This window comes from Gastrolobium bilobum, unplaced genomic scaffold (assembly GCF_033153095.1).
Source record: "Gastrolobium bilobum isolate Gb01-03AN ecotype WA unplaced genomic scaffold, APGP_CSIRO_Gbil_v1 utg21156, whole genome shotgun sequence".
In the NCBI taxonomy this organism is placed as follows: Eukaryota; Viridiplantae; Streptophyta; class Magnoliopsida; order Fabales; family Fabaceae; genus Gastrolobium; species Gastrolobium bilobum.
The window spans coordinates 59441-79602 of NW_026895080.1; the positions used below are offsets into that span (position 1 = coordinate 59441).

At 34.4% G+C, this 20162-nt stretch overlaps 2 protein-coding genes across 4 annotated transcripts; both read left to right on the forward strand.

Moving 5' to 3' along the window:
- The first annotated feature begins 187 nt into the window (after window positions 1-187).
- LOC133310811 (probable thimet oligopeptidase) lies at window positions 188-12365 on the forward strand. 3 transcript variants are annotated; one of them, XM_061513324.1, is made up of 20 exons: window positions 188-378; window positions 515-627; window positions 949-1112; window positions 1379-1469; window positions 1677-1856; window positions 2902-2982; window positions 3643-3723; window positions 4234-4326; window positions 5774-5854; window positions 5933-6095; window positions 6407-6527; window positions 6622-6694; window positions 8685-8792; window positions 10046-10143; window positions 10223-10268; window positions 10421-10517; window positions 11408-11481; window positions 11570-11674; window positions 11858-11938; window positions 12216-12365. In XM_061513324.1, exons 1-20 carry the CDS (start codon window positions 210-212, stop codon window positions 12324-12326), a joined length of 2130 nt encoding a protein of 709 aa, XP_061369308.1. In that variant the 5' UTR covers window positions 188-209; the 3' UTR covers window positions 12327-12365. The 3 variants fall into 3 exon arrangements, with proteins under 3 accessions (XP_061369308.1, XP_061368085.1, XP_061368704.1); XM_061512101.1 differs by having other exon boundaries at window positions 188-366; window positions 506-627; XM_061512720.1 differs by having other exon boundaries at window positions 188-366; window positions 506-627; window positions 5936-6095.
- A 2910-nt stretch (window positions 12366-15275) lies between these two features.
- On the forward strand, window positions 15276-20162 carry LOC133303019 (serine/threonine protein phosphatase 2A 57 kDa regulatory subunit B' theta isoform-like). The gene is made up of 2 exons (XM_061503149.1): window positions 15276-17023; window positions 19548-20162. Exons 1-2 carry the CDS (start codon window positions 15830-15832, stop codon window positions 19899-19901), a joined length of 1548 nt encoding a protein of 515 aa, XP_061359133.1. The 5' UTR covers window positions 15276-15829; the 3' UTR covers window positions 19902-20162.

Here is a 20162-nt window from a genome sequence, read left to right on the forward strand (position 1 = left end):
GACAATGGGCCGAAAGAAACCAAACCGTGCGTTTCCTTCTGAATAAATTTAGGCCAATCTATCAAAGTCAAAGCCTCATTTTCTCTTGTTTTTAGAATTGCGAAATTCGCGTCAAATTTCAATTGCGTCATATTTCATTTTCCGCCCAAGACAAAATCTCCCTTCGCGCTCGCCGAGGGAGCAAGAAAAAGACAAAAAGAGGATAGAAAATGACGGAAAGTGAAGGAAAGTGTGAGAAAATGGACAAACAGAAGAAAGGTAGAAACCTGCTCGCCTTCACCGGAACTGCTGCGTTGCTCGCAATTGCTGTGAACCTCGCTCTCACCGCTATCAAGTACCGGAAGGAAAAAAATGCAAAGACGAAAGGTACTCCTTCTTCTTAACTCTTTCGATTTTCTCTTACTCTAACGTTTCTCAGTTACCAGTATTCCGTATGATTGCTTAGTGCATTAGCTATTAAAAACTAAGATCGTTTTTACTGAAAGTCACTTAAGGAAACTTGTAGATCTTGCAGGTTCTAAGGTGCTTGTTAACCTATCAGCATCTGAGATTCTTAAGTTGGCAGACCAAATCATTGCCAAGTCAAACGAGGTCCATAATTCTGTTGCGTCGGTGCCTCTCGATAAGGTATCACAGATTCACATCTTTATGCTTCGCTGATCTCATTGTTCTTATTTATTTACTGAATTATGACTTCAAAACAAGCTCGCATTTGTTTATAAAACTTATCGGCGAGATAATTTTTGAGATTTTGAAATTTTTTTATTCACGTTCAAATTTTGCAAATTGAACATGGTGCAGCGGCGCCAAATTTTTAAATCTCGCTGTTTGGGATCAACGTCGCTTGTGTTCGTTTATTTGTTGTGTATCTTTCTCTCTTTCTCTCTTTTTTCACTATTTACTGTTTCCTTAAGCTGATTGTCTTACTTGTGTCGACAAAAACTACAGGTTACATGCACGAATGTTATATCACCTCTGGCAGAATTGCAAGCGATGCAATTCCCACTGATCCAATCATGTGTCTTTCCGAAGCTGGTATCTACTCGGGAGGATGTGCGCAAAGCAAGTGCAGAAGCAGAGCGAAGAATAGATACTCATCTTGATGTGTGCAGGTTTGTTTCCATTGAGTTTTAGTTTCTTACACTATTTGTGATTTCTGTCCCCATGGGCTTTTACTGGGGCAGAAATGCCTTATCAGCTCAGGGAATTTAGGCTGGTTCTTAAGCTTGTTGGACTCATACAATGTGGTGTGGACAGTGAGGATAAGCTCACAATACTGCTGCATGCATTGCATGGTATCATGACTTTCTTCACAGGTGTCTTTTCATTTCATCGATTATGAAATTGAATGCTGTGTTGTTTCATGCAAGTGGATCAGCAAACGTGAAGATGTATATCTTGTTGTTAAAGCATTTGCAGTAAGGGGGGATTGGATGAATGCTGAAGTCAAACGCTTTGTTCAAATTCTGGTAAGAACCAAATAGTTGTCTGTAACATAGTCTTGTTTTAATTTTTTTTTTTGGCGGGTGGGGGGGATTAATGGCATCAATTTGTTACTGGCACTGCTTGTATCATTCTATGTTACTAAATTGATTGCAGGGTTGCACCATATTCTAATATACTTCTCCATGAAAACTATGAAATCCAGATGTTGATTCTTTCCTGATCAGTGACAGGTGAGAGACTTTGAACGAAATGGATTGAACCTCACTGCGAGCAAAAGAGAAGAGTTGCTACGTCTAAGGGCCCAGATTGATGAGTTAAGCTTTAGATATATCCAAAATCTCAATGATGATAGCACGTTTCTTCTCTTCAACGAGGCAGAGTTACTTGGATTACCTACAGAGTTTCTCAAGGTTCAGTATGATTGCTCTTACATCAATCAACTTAACAAGTGTAGTATGCATGTTCTGAAATTTTTCCTTTCCCTTTTGGCATCTTGGCTCATGTCAACTATTAAACGCTTGCTTGTAAATTATGAACATTCAAATTTATAGCTTATATTATTTTATTCTAAACCCCATGTCTTCTATTTTTTGTTTCAACATAAATTTCATTGTACTCGTTTTTCTGCATCAGAACACTCTTTTGTTGGGTGGGCTTGGAATTGTTTCCTCTTCCTTGAACTGTAAGTAGTAGGTGGACACACTACAAGACTCTGCCACTGAGTTTGTGATTGGGACAAAATAATGGAAATAAAGGGAAGGGAAGGACTAGTGTCACTCACATGTATGTTTGGCTGTCCTATTTAAGAAGTGGAGGGGACATGGAGTAACCTGTTATGGTGTTATCCTCAATTTTCCTCCCAGAGAGTTGAATTTGTTTCTCTCGAAATCATCCCCTTCCCGCATTGGAAAAGGATAAAATAATAAATTGATCTCCATTTACTTCCCCATAATGTTGTCTCATAAACAAACAAGATAATGTATATTCCTAAATTTTTACTTAATACATCCAAACAAGAAGATGAATACCTTCCCTCTCCTTCCTTTTGAAAACCATCCCCTCCCATTCCAATCTAAAATACCAAATATAGCCCTCAAATATGAACTCGTGTGACTCAACAAAAAGGAATACAAAGTAGCCATCATTTGAGAAATCGAAAAATAAAAATACAGAGATATGGGAAATGTAGATTTTAAGGTCAAGATAATATTTAACCGATTGGACTACCTAAGGGAATAATTAATGCATAATTTACCAATTCTCTCTCCACTTTTTAGACAGATTTATTACATATTTGCTCCAGATAAGTGTAATATGGATACACGATTAATACCTAATGCATGAGCTTTTTATGGAGGCTCATTACTGCTTCTGCAATAGCAAGGACTTCATTTGTTAAACATTTGTTTATTTTTTCCCCCGGTTGTTTGTTGGAATAAATGCTTTCCTTCACAGGGTTTAGATAAATCTGAAAATGGAAAATTGAAGATCTCTCTGAGAAGTCATCATGTCGCAGCTGTACTTGAATTTTGCAAGGTATGGTGGATGAAGTATTAACTAATGGTTGCATTTTTATTAGCTAAATAAGTGCTATATTATGAAACAAGATTAAACTATATCTTGTACCACTAGTACACCAATAATGAGAAGCATCTGAATTTTCAGTTGTATTCTATTTAATAAAATGGTATTCTTGTCTCTGTAAGGGTTTGCTTTTTAAAATTAGTGAAATGAATGTGTGTCTAATACTTTCCACAGGAATTTGACTTGGAAAAAACATAGACTGATAAGCTAGAATGACTTCCTTACCTTTATTTATTTATTTATTTTTAAATTATTGTCACAAAGAATTGTTTTTTTAATTTAATAAATTGTTCACAATGAATTGTTATTTATTTTTATTTATTTTTTTATTTTTTTATGAATTGTTATTTTTTAATTCTTGTGTATTTTGGATTCTTAATTAATTAATTAAATTTGTTTCTTAATGTGACACAAAAAGACAGTAGGTAAAGGTATTTATTGACACAGAACATATTGCTACATTGGATCACTTGAATATCTCCATAAGCATAAATAATATTCTTCTCAGAAATGCATCCATGATTTCTCCTTGTTGTCATGGCATATTATGTTTTCTTTTATTCAGGGAAACTGTACTAACAAGGTCTATAATTCTATATTGAGCACATGAAGGTAGGAACTACAAGGCGGATGGTATCAGGGGCGTATGGGAATAGATGTGGAGAAGTCAATCTTACTATTTTGGAATGTCTGGTAATTTTCACTGATGAGATTACTCATTAAAGACTTCATTATTTACTGTCAAATATTTCTAATTTGATTTTGAGCAATAAATTGAGAAGTTATCTTGTAATTGGACCTTGTAAGTTGTAACCGGTCATTGACATGCAGGCAACCTCTTGTTATTGTACTTAAATGACTAATAAGAGTTTGGCAAAGGGAGTGAGAATGGTTCCAATGTAATTTTATAATTCTATATTTTCATTATTGCGAACAACTTACCAATGAATAATGATGGTTAACACAGTTGAATTTATTGGATTTGAATGGATAAATTTCAGTTATCAATTTGTATATGATTATGACAAATGTTACTTGTAGGTTAGTTATTAGTTTAAAGTTTGAATTGTTTATGGGGCTCATTTGATCATCTTTAAGCTTATGACTTTTTATGATTCTTGATTTTGTGTTTGTTCTAGACATCTTTGTTGCCAAAATCATATTAAAGGTTGTTGATGTTGATACTCAATTGGCATGATTCAGGTGCAACAACGCCATAAATATGCTCGTTTACTTGGCTATTCATGCTATGCAGAGTATGCCGTTGATGTTAGAATGGCAAAGACACCTACAAAGGTTTGTAAAATCGTTGTAGAGATGCAATAATGTATTTTCCTTCAGAAGCACTAAAAAGCTGGTTAGATTATAGTATGAATTGCGTCTCTTTTGGTTTGTCTACTGCTAGAGGGTTCCGTTGGAGCTTCTATTTTTTAAGTTGTGTTTAGTAGATAAATTTGTCTGGAAAAGGAAGGAAGTAAAACTCAACAAATTATCATGCCATCAAGCCTCTCTAAGCACACACCTGTTTTTACTTCCTCTCTCTATACTCACCTTTCATCTTTGACCATGTATTTCCCTTAGATGAATAGGTTGCAGCCATAGTTGTCAGTAGCAGTTACGAGGAATTTGATTGGGAAGTTCAATGGCAAAAAGAAGGAGATTCATTAGCTCGTTATTTAGCGGCCGACCCCGAAAATGGTATAGCGGTGTAGCGGGTAGCGGTATTGCCGCTACGGTGAAGTATTAATTCCACAAATATTATACTAACAGTCAAGAAACAAGGCAATACCGCTTTTAGTATTAATGCTCAAACATAAGAAGTCACACAAAATCAAACACATAATTCCACAATCAATGTCAAATACAAGGAACATCAAGGAAGGATCCAAAACTAAACACGAACAATAAAATTGTCAAATAGTCAAGTACAAGAAGTGAACTAATGAAGAAAATCATCATCATCATCATCTCCGGATTCTCCATCAAATTCCAACATGGGAGTGGTGTATTGGTGTAGCGGGTAGCGGTATTGCCGCTACGCTACGCCGCTACCTTCCGCTATGGCCAATGTCGCGTAGCGTCGCGGTTTGTAGCGGCCGACCGCCGCTACCCGCTACGGTAGCGGCGCTACGGGCCGCTACTGACAACCTAGGTTGCAGCATATGCAACTTTGCTGAAATGCAAAGTCATAAGAAAGAGAGTGCAAAATCGTCGAGATAGTTATCGTTCTTTTGAGGCTGCATGTCAAGTCACTTATGTTGTTTGGGCAAGTTTAGCCCATTCTTGTTTGTAACAGATAATGTTGAAGGGTAGCAAGAATCAATAGTCAGTGCTAGTTATAAAACTAAATTATACACAAATCATGAGTTTTTTTATAATATTTTTAAGTTTATCTCTAAAAATTATAACATTTTTTTTAATCACTTACTCTGAAGATGTGTCAGACAGTCATGACCAACTGTGAATCATCTATATATGATAATGATACAGATATGAGATTATAATGACATCCAGTGCAGGAAATCTCTAATTTAAAACAAAAAAATTGTTCGACAAACTTTCTAAGCTCAGACCAGCTTGATAACTGCTGGGTGATGTTCTCGGAAAATAAACAATGAAATGAGAACTGGAGAGGCTGTCTTGTTGCTGTGCCATAGACTAAGTGTAATTTGACAGATTAATATAGCTAATCACATAGTTTTTTTTTTTTTTTTTTTTTTAATATTTTCCGAATTTCATCCAGGTGTTTGAGTTCTTGGAAGGCATATCAACAAGTTTGACTGACTTGGCCATGGAAGAACTTGAAATGTTGAAAAATTTGAAGGTTTGAATATTTTTGGTGTATCCTGTTTTGCTTTAATTATGTATACCTCATTACAAATTTATTGTGATATGATATCAGAAGAAAGAGGAAGGGGAATTTCCATTTGGAATTGAGGACCTACTGTATTATGTAAAACGGGTTGAAGAGCAGAGTTATGATTTGGACTTTGGCGAGATCAAGCAATACTTACCAATTAATTTAGTTCTATCTGGGATCTTCAAAATTGTCCAAGATCTATTTGGTAATTTTATATTTGTCCTTATGTTTTATTACCTTGACCATCAGATATTCAGTTATTGTGGAAAGTAATTGGAAAGGAATTCTTAGTAAAATATTTCCATTTTAGGAAAAATAAACCATTGAATTGGTTAACAATGTTCATGAAGTGGTTCATGAGTAATCATTTACTGACTTTATTAACTGCTTGAGTGTTTAGTTATTCCTAAACCAAAATATTTTTGTCAAGAATTCCTTTTTTTATAATTTTTCTGTTTGTTTTAATTTCTGTGGTAGAATGCACATTGATACCCATTCTTGTTATTTTCCTTGAAGGTTTAAAGTTTGAGGAAATTGCAGGAGCTGAGGTTTGGCACTGTGATGTTCGTGTTTTTTCAGTACTTGACTTAGGTTCTAGTGAACTCTTAGGTTATTGCTACCTTGATTTGTTCTCGAGGTTAAGCTTTTTAACTTTTGAAATTTTAATGCTCCTTTAATTTTTTTTTGCCAGTGAAAGTTGAAAATAGGTTCATGTTGGTTTATTTTTACAGGGAAGGAAAATTTGGCCATACTTGTGTGATGGCTCTCCAGAACAGTGCATTAACAATCAGTGGAGCACAACAGGTTATTTTTTAGTGAATAAAGTTAAATTTCTTTTAAGTTTAATTTTCTTATTTTAAGCACCATTTCCTATGTAGTTGGATTAGCTTTTGAAGTTTCTCTACTTTTCCCCTGTTTTAATGACATGTTCTCATGACAAGCAATTTATTTAGTTTTTCCTTATGGCTGTGCTGCTACTTTCATCATTTTCATGATGATTTGAAGTTTTGAACATTGAAACCATAACATTTAGCACAGTTCCGCTGTCGCTACCTCTGCTGGCGTCTCTCTGTGAAAGCTTGCATCTTGGCAACATGCTGTTGCACAAATCTGGTGGCTGAGCAGTCTCCAAAGTGACATGCTGGAATAACGCATCTGTTGGCCCTGCATAATGTCTGGCTTCCAGTGGAGACATGATGCTGGTTATGGAGAAAAGGGAAAAGCCAGTACAGGGCGGAGATGCCCACTGCCTTTGTCCAATGGAGGAATTTCAATGATTCTGTCAAAGTTGCTTCCTTGGCCTTGGACTTCTGGAATATCCTCCTACTCACTCTCTTCGCGACTTTGAAACTTAGATTCTGATTTTTTATTCACCACCATCATTGCATAGATCTTGTTTAATGACTGACACTGGAGTGTTCACTGCTATCTTCATTATCCACAAATCCTCTATGACTCTTTTTTGTCAATAACCCTTACGTTGCCCTCAAATTTTTGGGCTATCCTATTACCTCAAAGAATTTCTCTGAATCATCGTCCTACTATTTTTCCATTCCCTGCATATTTGACTAAATGTCACTCTTCTTGAATGGGTTGTTTGTCATCTTACTCTGACTCAAGATTAATACCTTTTTTCTTCATCAACCGATACAGCATCTGCGCAAGCTTAGAAATGCTAGAATCCCATGAATGAGGCCGTAATGCTTGATTGCTAGTCACCTTTTTCAAGAACCCTCCTGATTTTCCATTTCTGCTCTACCTCAATAAGAGATCTGGCAGGTTGAACCAAATTGTTAGGAACCCAAAAATGGATTCTGAGTTTTCAGAGAGGGAAAGATATGTGAAAAACAGAGAAATGAACAAAGAATACTGCTGTAGTGTTTGTTGAATTATAAACAGAAACATAAAGGAGAGAATTCTCCTTCCAAGTTTTTTCACCTCATAAAGCATTTCCCCTTTCTATAACAAAGCTAGTGCTCAATTCCTAAACAATAGCAAATCAGAATGCCCCCTCTTCTACCCTCCTATTTAAACTAATTTCCTACCTTTAACAATTTTTTCTGTCCAAACATAACTGTTCTAACTAACTTCTGTCTGACCATATCAGCATGCAACTGTCCAGCCACACAGAACTTAGAATAGCATAAATTGCACACTACCAAATAAATTTAGCCTTATTCTCTCCAAAACCTCTGAAGTGTGTCATTTCCATGAGATATTGTTCTAAAATGGAAGGTCACTGCCAGTATTCAACAAGAACTCCAAAAAGATTATTCTCCAATATGTCATTGGAATCCTATTGAGAACTGTTGTCAAGATAAAAATCTTGTCCTTGGAGTTGTAGACTTGTCTTGAGAGGGCATTTCCCTTTGGCCATAGTTTAAGTAGGCACTTTGGTGATACAGAGTGTGCATATATTGCTTGGAGCTGGTAAAACTTTTATGCACGGTTGGTTGTGATGCATTGATGCATGTCTTTATTTGTTATTATTTTGTTTTCAACCGAAGAGCCGGCCTGGCTCAGCGGTGAGCTTGCTTACCGTGGTGTTCCAGGTCAGGGGTTCGACTCGGCCCCCCTGCAAAGAGGGGTGAGGCTTGACTCAAATTTCCCTTCCCCAGACACTCACGGAGTGGGTCTTGAACTGGGTCGGCCTTTTTTTATTTTGTTTTCAACCCTTACACAGTGACTGCCACCAAGTTTATACTGCAATTTTTTTGTAAATTTAGGATCTTGGCAATTGTATGGATAAAATATCATGCCTCTCAATTTTTGTTCATTTTTAATGTTTATGTAGATACCAGTTGCATTACTAATATCTCAGTATCAAAAGGATGCCGACAGTACTCCAGGATTATTGCGGTTTTCTGAAGTGGTCAGTCTTTTCCACGAGTTTGGCCATGTGGTATGTTTGTTTTCATATCCGTGAAGCACGGTTTCATAATCAGAATAAGATTTTCTTGTCCCATGATTTGCATTATTATTCTCATATTTTGCTTGTTTGGGTTTGGGTCAAAGGGGAGTAAAATGAAAGTTGTCTATAACTGAGATCCTTTTCAGAATGTCTTTACATTTACATTTAAATTTCCTTTTCCTTTTCTTTGTAGTATTTAAAACTGATACTGGACGGTGGAAGGCATAGGATTGAACAATTCAAAATGAATTAGGGGTAGAATAGAAATTAGGGGATTGAAGGTCCATTGGATTTGTGAGGGAAAGGAGAATGTGCAGGCAATAAGGAAGGGTTTTTGGTTATATTGCCAGCTGTTAGGGTGCTGTGAATTGTTAACTGAGGGTAGAGGTCATATTCTTTAGATGACATAACCTATGATAATGATGTTGGCTGGCGCTACTTCATATGCATTTCCCTTGGTAGTGTTTGTCCGCAACAAGGGCTAGCATAAAAGAACGGATTTGGAAAGCCTACTAAATTTTGGTGAGTAAAAGATGCTTCATGTAAACGGTCTAGATTAGTAATGAATACTGCTAAGGCATATGTGAGTGAAGTTGTTTTTGGACATGTAACCAATTTTTCTTAAAAATATTATGATTTTAGTAGTTGCATTTGCTAGTTTTTCCTGAAACTAATCTCTCTCCCTCCCATCCCCTTGGGTGTCGATTTTGTTAAAGTCAATTTCATGCTTGCTGGTTTACCCAGTGTCCAGCCATAAAATTGAAACAACTTGGTTCTCTATCTCTGACTAATGCATATACTTTTAGAAACTGATATAAATGAATTCAATTTGGTTCTTGGCTTGTATTAGTCAACTTGTATCCTAGAGTAAATAGGTTTCATAGATGTTCATGTCAGCTAAGTTAATCCAGAATGTTTTCTTCTCGAGCATGTTATTTCACCCATTCACAGAATGGACATACCACTGTGGAATTGGATTTTGGGGTCATTGTTTGCTGTGCTTTGAGCCCTTGACTAAAGGAGACGGGTGTTTTGCTTTTGACAATAAATCTAGATTTTTATGATTACTTATTGCTCCACCTCAGTTTTTTACAAGATTCATTCTGCCAATAGCTTGAATTTGAATATATATTCACTATATTCCTGCAGAAGGTGTGAGATATTGTAAATCGCAGTTTAATTTAGTTTTGTTTGCACATAACATGGTTTATCTTTATTCTGAAATCTTTTTAAAATAATATTAGGTTCAACAAATTTGCAACCGTGCATCATTTGCTAGATTTTCTGGATTACGTGTTGATCCTGACTTTGTGGAAATACCTGCTAAACTGCTAGAAAACTGGTAACAAAACTACTCCAAGTTCTTCCTTATTCTAATTTAGATTAAACACATTCAATCTTCCTACATGTGGAAATCGTAGGTGTTATGAAAGCTTTTCTCTGAAGTTGATTTCTGGATTTCATCAGGTGAGTTTTGCCAACTGTTCCCTCCATAATTTTCTGAAAATTACATGGTTTGATTTTTGTTGATATTAGTCATTGTTTTTTGAACTCACCTCAATCTGAATACGTCTACCAAATGCTTCTGTACTTCAATTTATTAAGTTTGTGACTTGCAGGATATTACAAAGCCCATAAAGGATGACATATGCAAATCAATTAAAAGATGGATGACTTCCTTTTCTGCACTTAAATTGAAGCAAGAGATTCTATACTGTATGATGTTTTATTTTTTATTCTGACAATTTAACCTTATATTACCAGTTTTTTCTTATGCTTTTGCTTATGTTGGTGGATTCTTATTTATAATATCTTACTCTGCTGTGGGGAGTCAATTTTAGTGAAAATTGCAGTTTCTTTTAGATGGTAGTTCCATTGTCTTTACCTATGATATGATCTCGTTAGAGTAGTGAATAGTTCTTATTGTCTGGGATTTGATCATGTGAAACAACCAATTCAACCCAAAAGTCTAAGCTTTTAGGTGAAGGTTACACTAATGATTTTGTATTTTGTATTATATTTCTCTAATACATCCTTTCACACAAGAGCCCATTGGGCATGAAGGGTGAATAATACCCAGAGTCACCTACTTGAGCTAAGTAGCTCTACAATATTTAATTATTTATTAATAGAATAGGAGCGGTGAGGATCAAGCTTGTGATCACTTGGTCACAGAAACTCTGATACCATATAAAACAACCAATTCAACCCCCCAAGCTTAAGCTATTAGATGAAGCCACATGAATGGTTTTATATTATATTTGTCTAACATATTCAATCAGTTGCTATATATTGTATATATTTACACGAAATGTACGCATGATGTAGTTATGTTTGAAAATAAAAGTGAAGGTTTTACAAGTGACGGAAATGGTTATTTTCTACTGAAAAAAGGTGAAACTTTTATTATTTTCAAGTATTAACATTAATGTGGATTGATGCACAGACATTTGATTACTTTGGATGGCTTTTCAATTGCTATTTACTTGTCAGCTTGCAAATATTTTTCTTTTGGTTAGGAAGTGGGACATGGTATTGATAGATAATATCATACACTGAATAGTTGCGTTTCATTTTCATTTAACTTAAGAACTGCTTGCTATCAGGTCTTTTTGACCAAATCATACATTCTGCGGATAACATAGACATTCAAGAGTTATTCAAGCATCTTCATGCCAAGGTAAATGAATTCAACATTAGTACTAATTTGAAGTTCTGTTTGTAATGAAAAGACTGAATGGAAGTTCTATGTAAATTTCATTTCTCAGGTGATGTTAGGCTTGCCCGTATTAGAAGGAACCAATCCAGCTTCATGTTTTCCTTCTAGTGTTATTGGTTATGAAGCAGCGTGCTACAGTCGTATATGGAGTGAGGTTTGAATAACTTGCTACTTCTTTATCTTACACCGTTGTCAAAATTCATAATCAATTTTCATTGCAAGAATCTTTTAATTTTCAATCATGCATTTTTAGTTTTCTGAAGATCATTGTTTCTGGAGAAAGTCTTCCTTGATCATTGCTTTTGAAGAATTAAAACTGAAGCCTAAAATGTTTCAGGTTTTTGCTGCTGATATATTCGCCTCAAAGTTCTGCAATAATGTTTCAAACCAGCATGCCGGAATGCAATTTAGGAACAAGGTAACTGATGACAATGACATTCCAATTTTCCCCCAGAAATATATTAATCATCAGTATGTGTCCCTTTACATGTGGGAATCAATGAATTTTATATGAAAAATTGTATAAAAATTTCATTTCTAAATTTTCCATTCCCAATTTCACGGCGCTCTAATTGTTTGTTATTAGGAGTAAAGATCACATGCAGCAATTTATTGGTTTCCTAAATTAAGCAGATTTCTGAGTTTTTATTGTAAATTTAGTATTTATTTGCGTTCTTGCTTCAAAACATTTGCAGGTATTGGCCCCAGGAGGAGCGAAGGATTCTATTGGAATGTTATCGGACTTTCTAGGAAGAGAACCATCAATTGAAGCTTACATTGAGAACAAAGCCAAGTATATTTTGTAAGGCTTTTTCGTCGAGTATTTGTCTATTGACATTTTTTATGTTGAGTACATGTCTATTAACAATTTTTATATTTATTATATCAAATAAAATGGAAAAACTTTATTTAAAATATTTACTTTTGTTTTCCACCTAATTAACTAAATAGAATTTCAGTTGACTTTGAAGGAAGGTGTTAAAATAATTTATTTATTTTTATGAATATTTAGTATGCATTGTCAAGTATTAGTATTTTTCCGTTAAGAAATTTATTTAAATAAAATAAATTACAGTATAATGTATTTTTAAGAGAAAAGTTAGTTTTTTCAAATAGACAAGAGAACATTGTAATTTAAGTAGTTGAATAATTTCAAACATTGATTAGTTTTTTGCTGATGTCTTCTTTGTTTTAATGGTTATGCTCAGAATTAGTAAAAATAGACGTGGTTGTTCTTGGTCTAATTTTTAAATCGATATATTTAAGGACACGTGCTCAAATTAAATAAATAATAATAATAAATCAAGAGTGTGAATTTGTTTTTATTTTTAAATATATAACACTTTAAAAATTAATTTCTGTACAAGCCACCGAGTTTGCCAAAAAAAAATGTAATCCTTTCACGTAATCCTCTTGTCCTGTTTGAACGCGCTTTTGGTTGGTAAGAATAGCCTTTTAGCTAGTTCTCGATCGATTGCTCCAATTAATAAAATTGGATCGGCTCGAAAACTGGTAAATCGATCATATATGACTGTTCGGATGAAGCAATGAATTAGCTATCCATTAGAATCGATGTGAATTGGTGTGACTCAAACGATTTTTGTGAAAATTGGTATTCCGGTCTGATTTCAAAAAATTTAAATATTTTTTGTTTATTGACTTACATAAATCATATATTACGATCATTATATTTTTGTTTTATCTTTTATTGGATAGTAATGTGTGATTTATTATTTTTTATATTAAATATTTGAAATTTTTAATTTTTAAATATTTGAGTATGTTTATAATTTTTTAGTATAAATTATAGAATTGTATATAATTATTGTTTAATGCGATTCAATCAGTTATTCATTGATTAAAACAGTAATTCAGTGACTCGGTATTTCCACTGGATCAAAATCGAGCTAATTTTAATAATATTGAATTGTCCTGTAACGTTCCGAAGATTCCTCAGGTTGGGGTTAGAGTGGAAAGGATAAGGACGAAGATTCTTAAGGTATGATTTGAAACAAGAATTAATGTAAATAATTCTTTATATAAAGAAAATCATTTAATAAGGTTATTTAATGTTAAATATTGTCCTTATTTTAAAGTATTAACCATTTTTTGTAAAAAGATTAAAAAAGGAAGTCATCAAATATCTTTAATATTTTTAAATATATAATTATATTTTATTAAATTGTCTTTTTATTTCATTAATAGTTTCTTATTTTACTTAAGATATTAAGAAATAAAATTAAAATTTGAAAAAGTAATTAATATTTTTCTAATATTAATTTTATTTTTCATTAATATTTTTAGAGTTATAGATACAATAAAAGTGATATTGTGAGAAGGACAGAATAATATATATAATTCATTATGATGTGGTTAATTTAAATTTTATTTGATAGAGATATCAAAAAACAAAGTTAAAATTAAAGTTAGGTCAATAATATATTTTAATTCCTAAAATGGAAAAAAAAACAAAATATAATATTATCTGTAAAAATTTTGATATTTTAAAATGGATAAAGTAATTCATTTAACTCACATAGATGTGAATCATTCATGAAAAAAAAAAAAAAACAAATGAAATTAATGGTAACGGTGAACTTTATGGGTTAGGTGATTGGGGTTTGCATCTATCATGTCACAAGACACAAAAATTTTTCCTACACACACAACATTTTGTGGGGCTTGCACTTTTTGAAGCAAAAAAAAAAAAACTATGGCACGCAAAACGAATTTCTATAACATTATATAATCACTTTTCTTACTACATAACTCTTATAAAACTCTAGGTGATGTGACAAAAAATCGCTTAAAATATACATGAATTCTAACAAAAAATGGCTTAAAATATATATGAATTCTAGCTCTTACTTTGTGATAAAATTTAAATTGAAAAGGGACAATATTCAGTAGGCGAGTGGACGGCCTTATTGGGTTGTCAAATGCTGTTGTGCACTCAAATTCATTATATATGCGAAAGGTATACGATATCGTTTAGGCATTTGATTGAGCAATTGATCTATTCTCGTGTCCGGCGTATTTTTTGGGTACCAATTTCTTTTGCATTTTTGTGCTGACTTCAAATTGGTCGAAATCACACATTGTACTGACTTGACTACTTCTCGAAGAAGAAGAAGAATGATCGAATCATGAGAATTAACAAAAAAAAAAATTCCCAGGTCAACAAACGCCAACCGCGAAGATTACAAAACCGTGTTTGGCTTTGTGTCTTAAAAACATTTTCAATGTTCTTTTCCTTTATTATAATATTCTTCCTTCTTCTATTGATTAATCTACAGTCAGTATATGATGCTTGTATTGCATGTGCATTTTACCATTTTTTCTCGATTTTAAATTTATTTTTATTATTTTAAGGGGTAAGATATTGTAACAATCAATTAGGATTACTACACATATTACTATCAATCAATTTCATCGCTGGATCGATTATTTTGATACAACGGTTATTATTATCTATTAAATATGAGAAATTATACTTATACAAAGATGGAAATAAATATAAAATATTAAATATGAGAAATCATAATCATACAAAAGTAAAAAATAAATATAACCGTTGGATCAACATAATTGATCTAACGATGAAATTGATTAGTAATAACATTAGTAATAATCGTAATTGGTTCTTCCAATATCCTAACCTATATTTTTATTTTATATTCTCTGCTGATAGTTCGAAATTCTCTTTTTATTTTTTTAAATAGAAACGAAAATAATTTACATATCCTAAAAAAAAAGAAAAAAGAACAGAGAGAGAGAGAGAGGAAAAGGGAAATCTGCAGAACATTCTTCGTCTTCCTCTCGCGTTTCAACCCCAACAGCGTAGAAGATTGGGTTTCTGATATTTGTATTTTTGAATTCTGAACCTCGTGTCACTGTGTTTGTGATTATTGATTCTGATTTCTGGTTTCTCCATCAGTGTTTGTGATCGCTAACGTTCAGTTTTCACAGATTCTGAATCATCAAATCGGGTCTGCTCCATCACCATGGGTAGAATTAGAGAACTGGCTTTTCTTCTGCTACCCAGATAAGCAAAAGGGTTTCTTTTTTCTTTTTTCTTTTTTCTTATGCCAACCTCGCCATCATATCAGTTATCAGTTATCAGAGTGTTCAAACAAGAACCTTTGTGTCTGGTCGGCTCAGGACATGATGATGGTTCTATGTTACTGATGCGAATTATATGATTCTTCCGTACAAACAAAATCGTGTCGTAGCGTGTCGTTGACAAAGTTTCAGGGATTGTTATTTTTCAGATTAGGAGAAAGGGTGTTGTGTGTTCGTTTGATGAATTATGTTCAAACAGATACTTAGTAAACTTCCTCGAAAGTCATCAAAAGGTTCTGAGCATCGCGAACATGGTGGAAGTGGAAGAAGCCATGGCGTTACCACCTCGAAAAGCAGTAATCTTGTTGTGGCAGGGGGCAGCAAACAAGGAAATTCTTCATCTTTGAATGCGGGACAGCATCGTGGTAACAGAGCTCAAATACCATTGGGTGTGAATGAGAATCCCAATGGGAATTTCAATTCTTATGAAGCATTGCCTGCATTCAGGGATGTTCCAGATTCTGAGAAGCCTAGCTTGTTCATGAAGAAGCTCAAGATGTGCAGTGTGGTGTTTGACTTCACTGACCCCACAAAGCACCTCAAAGAAAAGGAAATTAAGAGACAGGCCTTGGTGGAACTGGTGGATTATGTGACTTCTGCTAATGCTAAGTTCCCTGAGAATGTGATGCAAGAAGTTGTGAAAATGGTGTCTGTAAATATATTCAGAACACTTAGTCCTCAACCGCGAGAGAACAAACTTGTTGATGGCCTTGAAGTGGAGGAGGAGGAGCCTTCAATGGATCCTGCATGGCCTCATTTGCAAATCGTGTATGAGCTTTTTCTGAGATTTGTAGCATCACCTGAGCTGGATGCAAAGTTGGCTAAGAGATTCATTGATCAGTCCTTCGTTTTGAGGCTGCTGGATTTGTTTGACTCTGAAGATCCTAGAGAACGGGAGTACTTGAAAATGACTCTGCACCGCATCTATGGGAAATTCATGGCACATCGCCCTTTCATCAGGAAATCGGTCAATAATATCTTCTTTAATTTCATGTTTGAGACTGAGAAGCATAATGGCATTGCTGAGTTCTTGGAAATTCTAGGGAGCATCATTAATGGTTTCGCGCTGCCATTGAAAGAAGAGCATAAACTGTTTCTTGTTCGGACACTGATTCCCCTGCACAAACCAAAGTGCTTAGCAATGTATCATCAGCAGTTATCTTATTGCATTACCCAATTTGTGGAGAAAGACTTCAAGCTTGCTGATGCTATTATTAGGGGATTATTGAAGTACTGGCCAATAACAAATAGTTCAAAGGAAGTTATGTTCCTGGGTGAGTTGGAAGAAGTCTTAGAAGCTACTCAACCTCCAGAATTCCAGCGTTGTATGGCACCTTTATTTCGGCGTATTGCCCATTGTTTGAATAGCCTCCATTTTCAGGTATGAAATTTTCAATGCTTTACTCTAGTTCCTTTTTATGTTTTCCCTCTTTAATTTCATGTAGAAATTACATCTGACTCCTCTCAATAGCAACCTCCTTGATATTGAATGCTATACCTTAATTGATTTCCTCTAGTTGAGAAGCCATTTAAGCTACCAAGAAAAGGATAAACTTTTTGCACCACCCTATTGCTCAATGCATATTTCGTTTTGTAGTTTTAAAGTTTAAACATAACAACAATGGTCGAGGTAAAGAAACTTGAATCCTTTTGTTTCCTTATGCCTTCTTAAAACATGGAAATCATTCAAATCTATACTCTCTAATAACTTTGGATTTAGTAGTATCTGTTAAATAATCAAAGTATCAGGAAGGAGGTCTTGTGGTTAAGCCCTCACTTGTGTAATTTTGTTGATGTTTCTCCACTCGAACATGCAAGAATATCCGTCTCCTGGTTACTTGCTGTGATCCAGAAGATTTCATATGAAGATTTATCCATTACACCTAAATAATTTAGGAGTACAGTCAGCTTCCAATATCTGTGTTTTATGTCAATTGTCACTGCACTGTTGTGCGAAGCGCAAAAAGGCTAAACATGCAGAGGATGATTAAGTGTATAGTCATGTTCTATGGTAAACCCTCCCCGCTAAAGGGTTTTAAAAAATAAAAAACCAATAATGGTGGTATGTGATTTTCACTATTGCAGGTTTTGATCTTGCTGCAAGTTTATATATCTTTCATTCTATATATTGTATCATCCTTGTTTCTATTCAGTCAGAGATATCTCTCTCTCTCTCTCTCTCTCTCTCATGTTATTAACTTTGGTTTTGTCAATTAATTAACTATGGTAAAATCCCATGACCATGCTGTTAGGAGAAGTTCCAAGGATAGCTTCTTATTAAATTTCTCTCATGTGCCCTCTCACACAAAAGCTAACCATGGAAGAAGCATAGGCCAACCAAAAATCTTCTGCTGAAATTAGTTCTAATTGAGAGAATAGGGGTGGCAAGGATTGAGTTCTTGACTTCTTGGTTGAAGAGATTCTAATACCATATTAACTAGCCAAATATCTTGAAAGCTTAAACTGTTAGTGAATGCTGAAAAAATGGTTTTTATTCATATGTCTAACAGGTTTGGTATCACCTCCACCAAGTCACTAACTGTTAAATTATATCCCTTAATAATCAGGAAAGTTTATTCTGGTGTCTTAAAATGTAAGCCTGTGTCTTAAAGGTAACTTTTGTGTCAGTTCTATATTCTGTACAAGTAAATGAAAATATGTGACTATCCTTTCCCTATGAAGCGTAGATCGATTATATTATTCATGTGTGCAATAACCTCTTACATTTTATCTTTCTTTTTTTGTGGGGGGGTGGGGGGCTGGGTTTAAGTTCATTATGGGCGTTCCTACTAGACTGGAATGAGATTGATGTTTTTGATAATTTTCCACTTAGAAAATCTTTGTCAAGTAATTTGCAATTTGGTGCTGCCTACAATTTAAAATGCCATATGATGTGAATAGATTCTAACAGTAACAGTGCTGTTACGCTCAACTTGGATGTTAATGATTATAAGTTGGCACTTGTAATTAATTCTCTGCAGTAGTCCACTCTTGAAATATAAGTTGTAAACCACTAGTAAAGGTATGTCTCTGATTTGACTTTCCTATATAAATTTAGAATCTTATAATGTTTGCACTCATTATTAGATAGTGCTAAATACGTTGGCAGTGAGCTGTCAAAAGATGAAATAATTCTTTTCTTTGTTTTTTTTTTTTTGGTAAAAAGATGAAATAATTCTGATGAGATGAACTTTATAATGTTAGATCTGGTTGTGCTTAACAGTTAACACTGATGATGACAACAGTCATGCTACAAGTTGAATTTTTGGAGCTTCTATTTCATTCTTTTCTTTTGGTATTTTTTCAGAGGACTTGAATCCTATTTTACTTACATTGCTTACGTTTGTGGGAAAGGGAAGCTACGGCCCCTCCTCTAGTCAAAAAGCCCATTAAAAATTTAATAGGGGTCCATCCTTCGCTGTACCCCTCCCTCCCCCTACACCTCCTAAATAGGAAAGTAAGAAAGCATGTGCGAAATGTTTAGATGGTGCTAATTTCATTTTGGAGGTGTTTGCATGAATGGGAATTGATTATAGCTTACAATTGTTCATAATATTTCTAGTTTGAGTGGATATTTTGTTGTTGTTACCATTCAGATGTATGCAGGCTATGCTTTCTTGAATTGCTGTTAAATTGTCTGTTGCAATTCTCAAGAGTTAGTTGACACTGGATAAAGTTCAGTGAATGATCTCTCAATTGCTAATGTAATGGGTACAAATGATTATTCGCATGCATTTTAATGATATAATGTGATGTGAAAGTGCTAAAGTTGGGCCAACAAAGCTGAACAATGATTTCTCTAGTTTAATTCGTCCAGTTTTGTCATAACCTGAAATGGAGATGCAGTTGCAATATGCTATTTTCCCATGACAGTCTACAAACATGAATCTTGTCTTTTTCCTCAGGTTGCAGAAAGAGCTTTGTTCTTGTGGAACAATGATCACATTGTGAACTTAATCAAACAAAACCGCAAAGTGATACTGCCCATCATCTTCCCTGCATTGGAGAAAAATGCTAGAAGTCATTGGAACCAGGCTGTCCATAGTTTGACTTTAAATGTGCGGAAGATTTTCCAGGATCTCGATCCTGATCTATTCAAAGAATGTTTACAAAAGTTTGAGGAAGATGAATCAAAGGAAGATGAAGTCACAGCAGGACGTGAAGCCACTTGGAAACGCTTAGAGGAGCTTGCTGCAAAGAAAGCTGCAAGTAGTGAAGCAGTGCTTATTGGTAAACCCACTCGCAGCTCTGCAGGTTAGATAGAACTGCAACATGTATTCGGCTACAATTTGTAAACTTCATTTTTTTTTTAAAAGAATTTTATGGTATTTTTTTTGTATGTGATGGGTTGGCCAAGAGGGGCAATTTCTTTTAATACTTTCTTCCTATTGGATAGAATTGAAGATTATGATTAGTAGCACATATCACATATGCAAGGCATCATCCAAAGCTTAACTAGCATATAGCTTATATATTTGTACCCATAGTTGGCACTCAGATACCATTTCTCAAGGGAAATT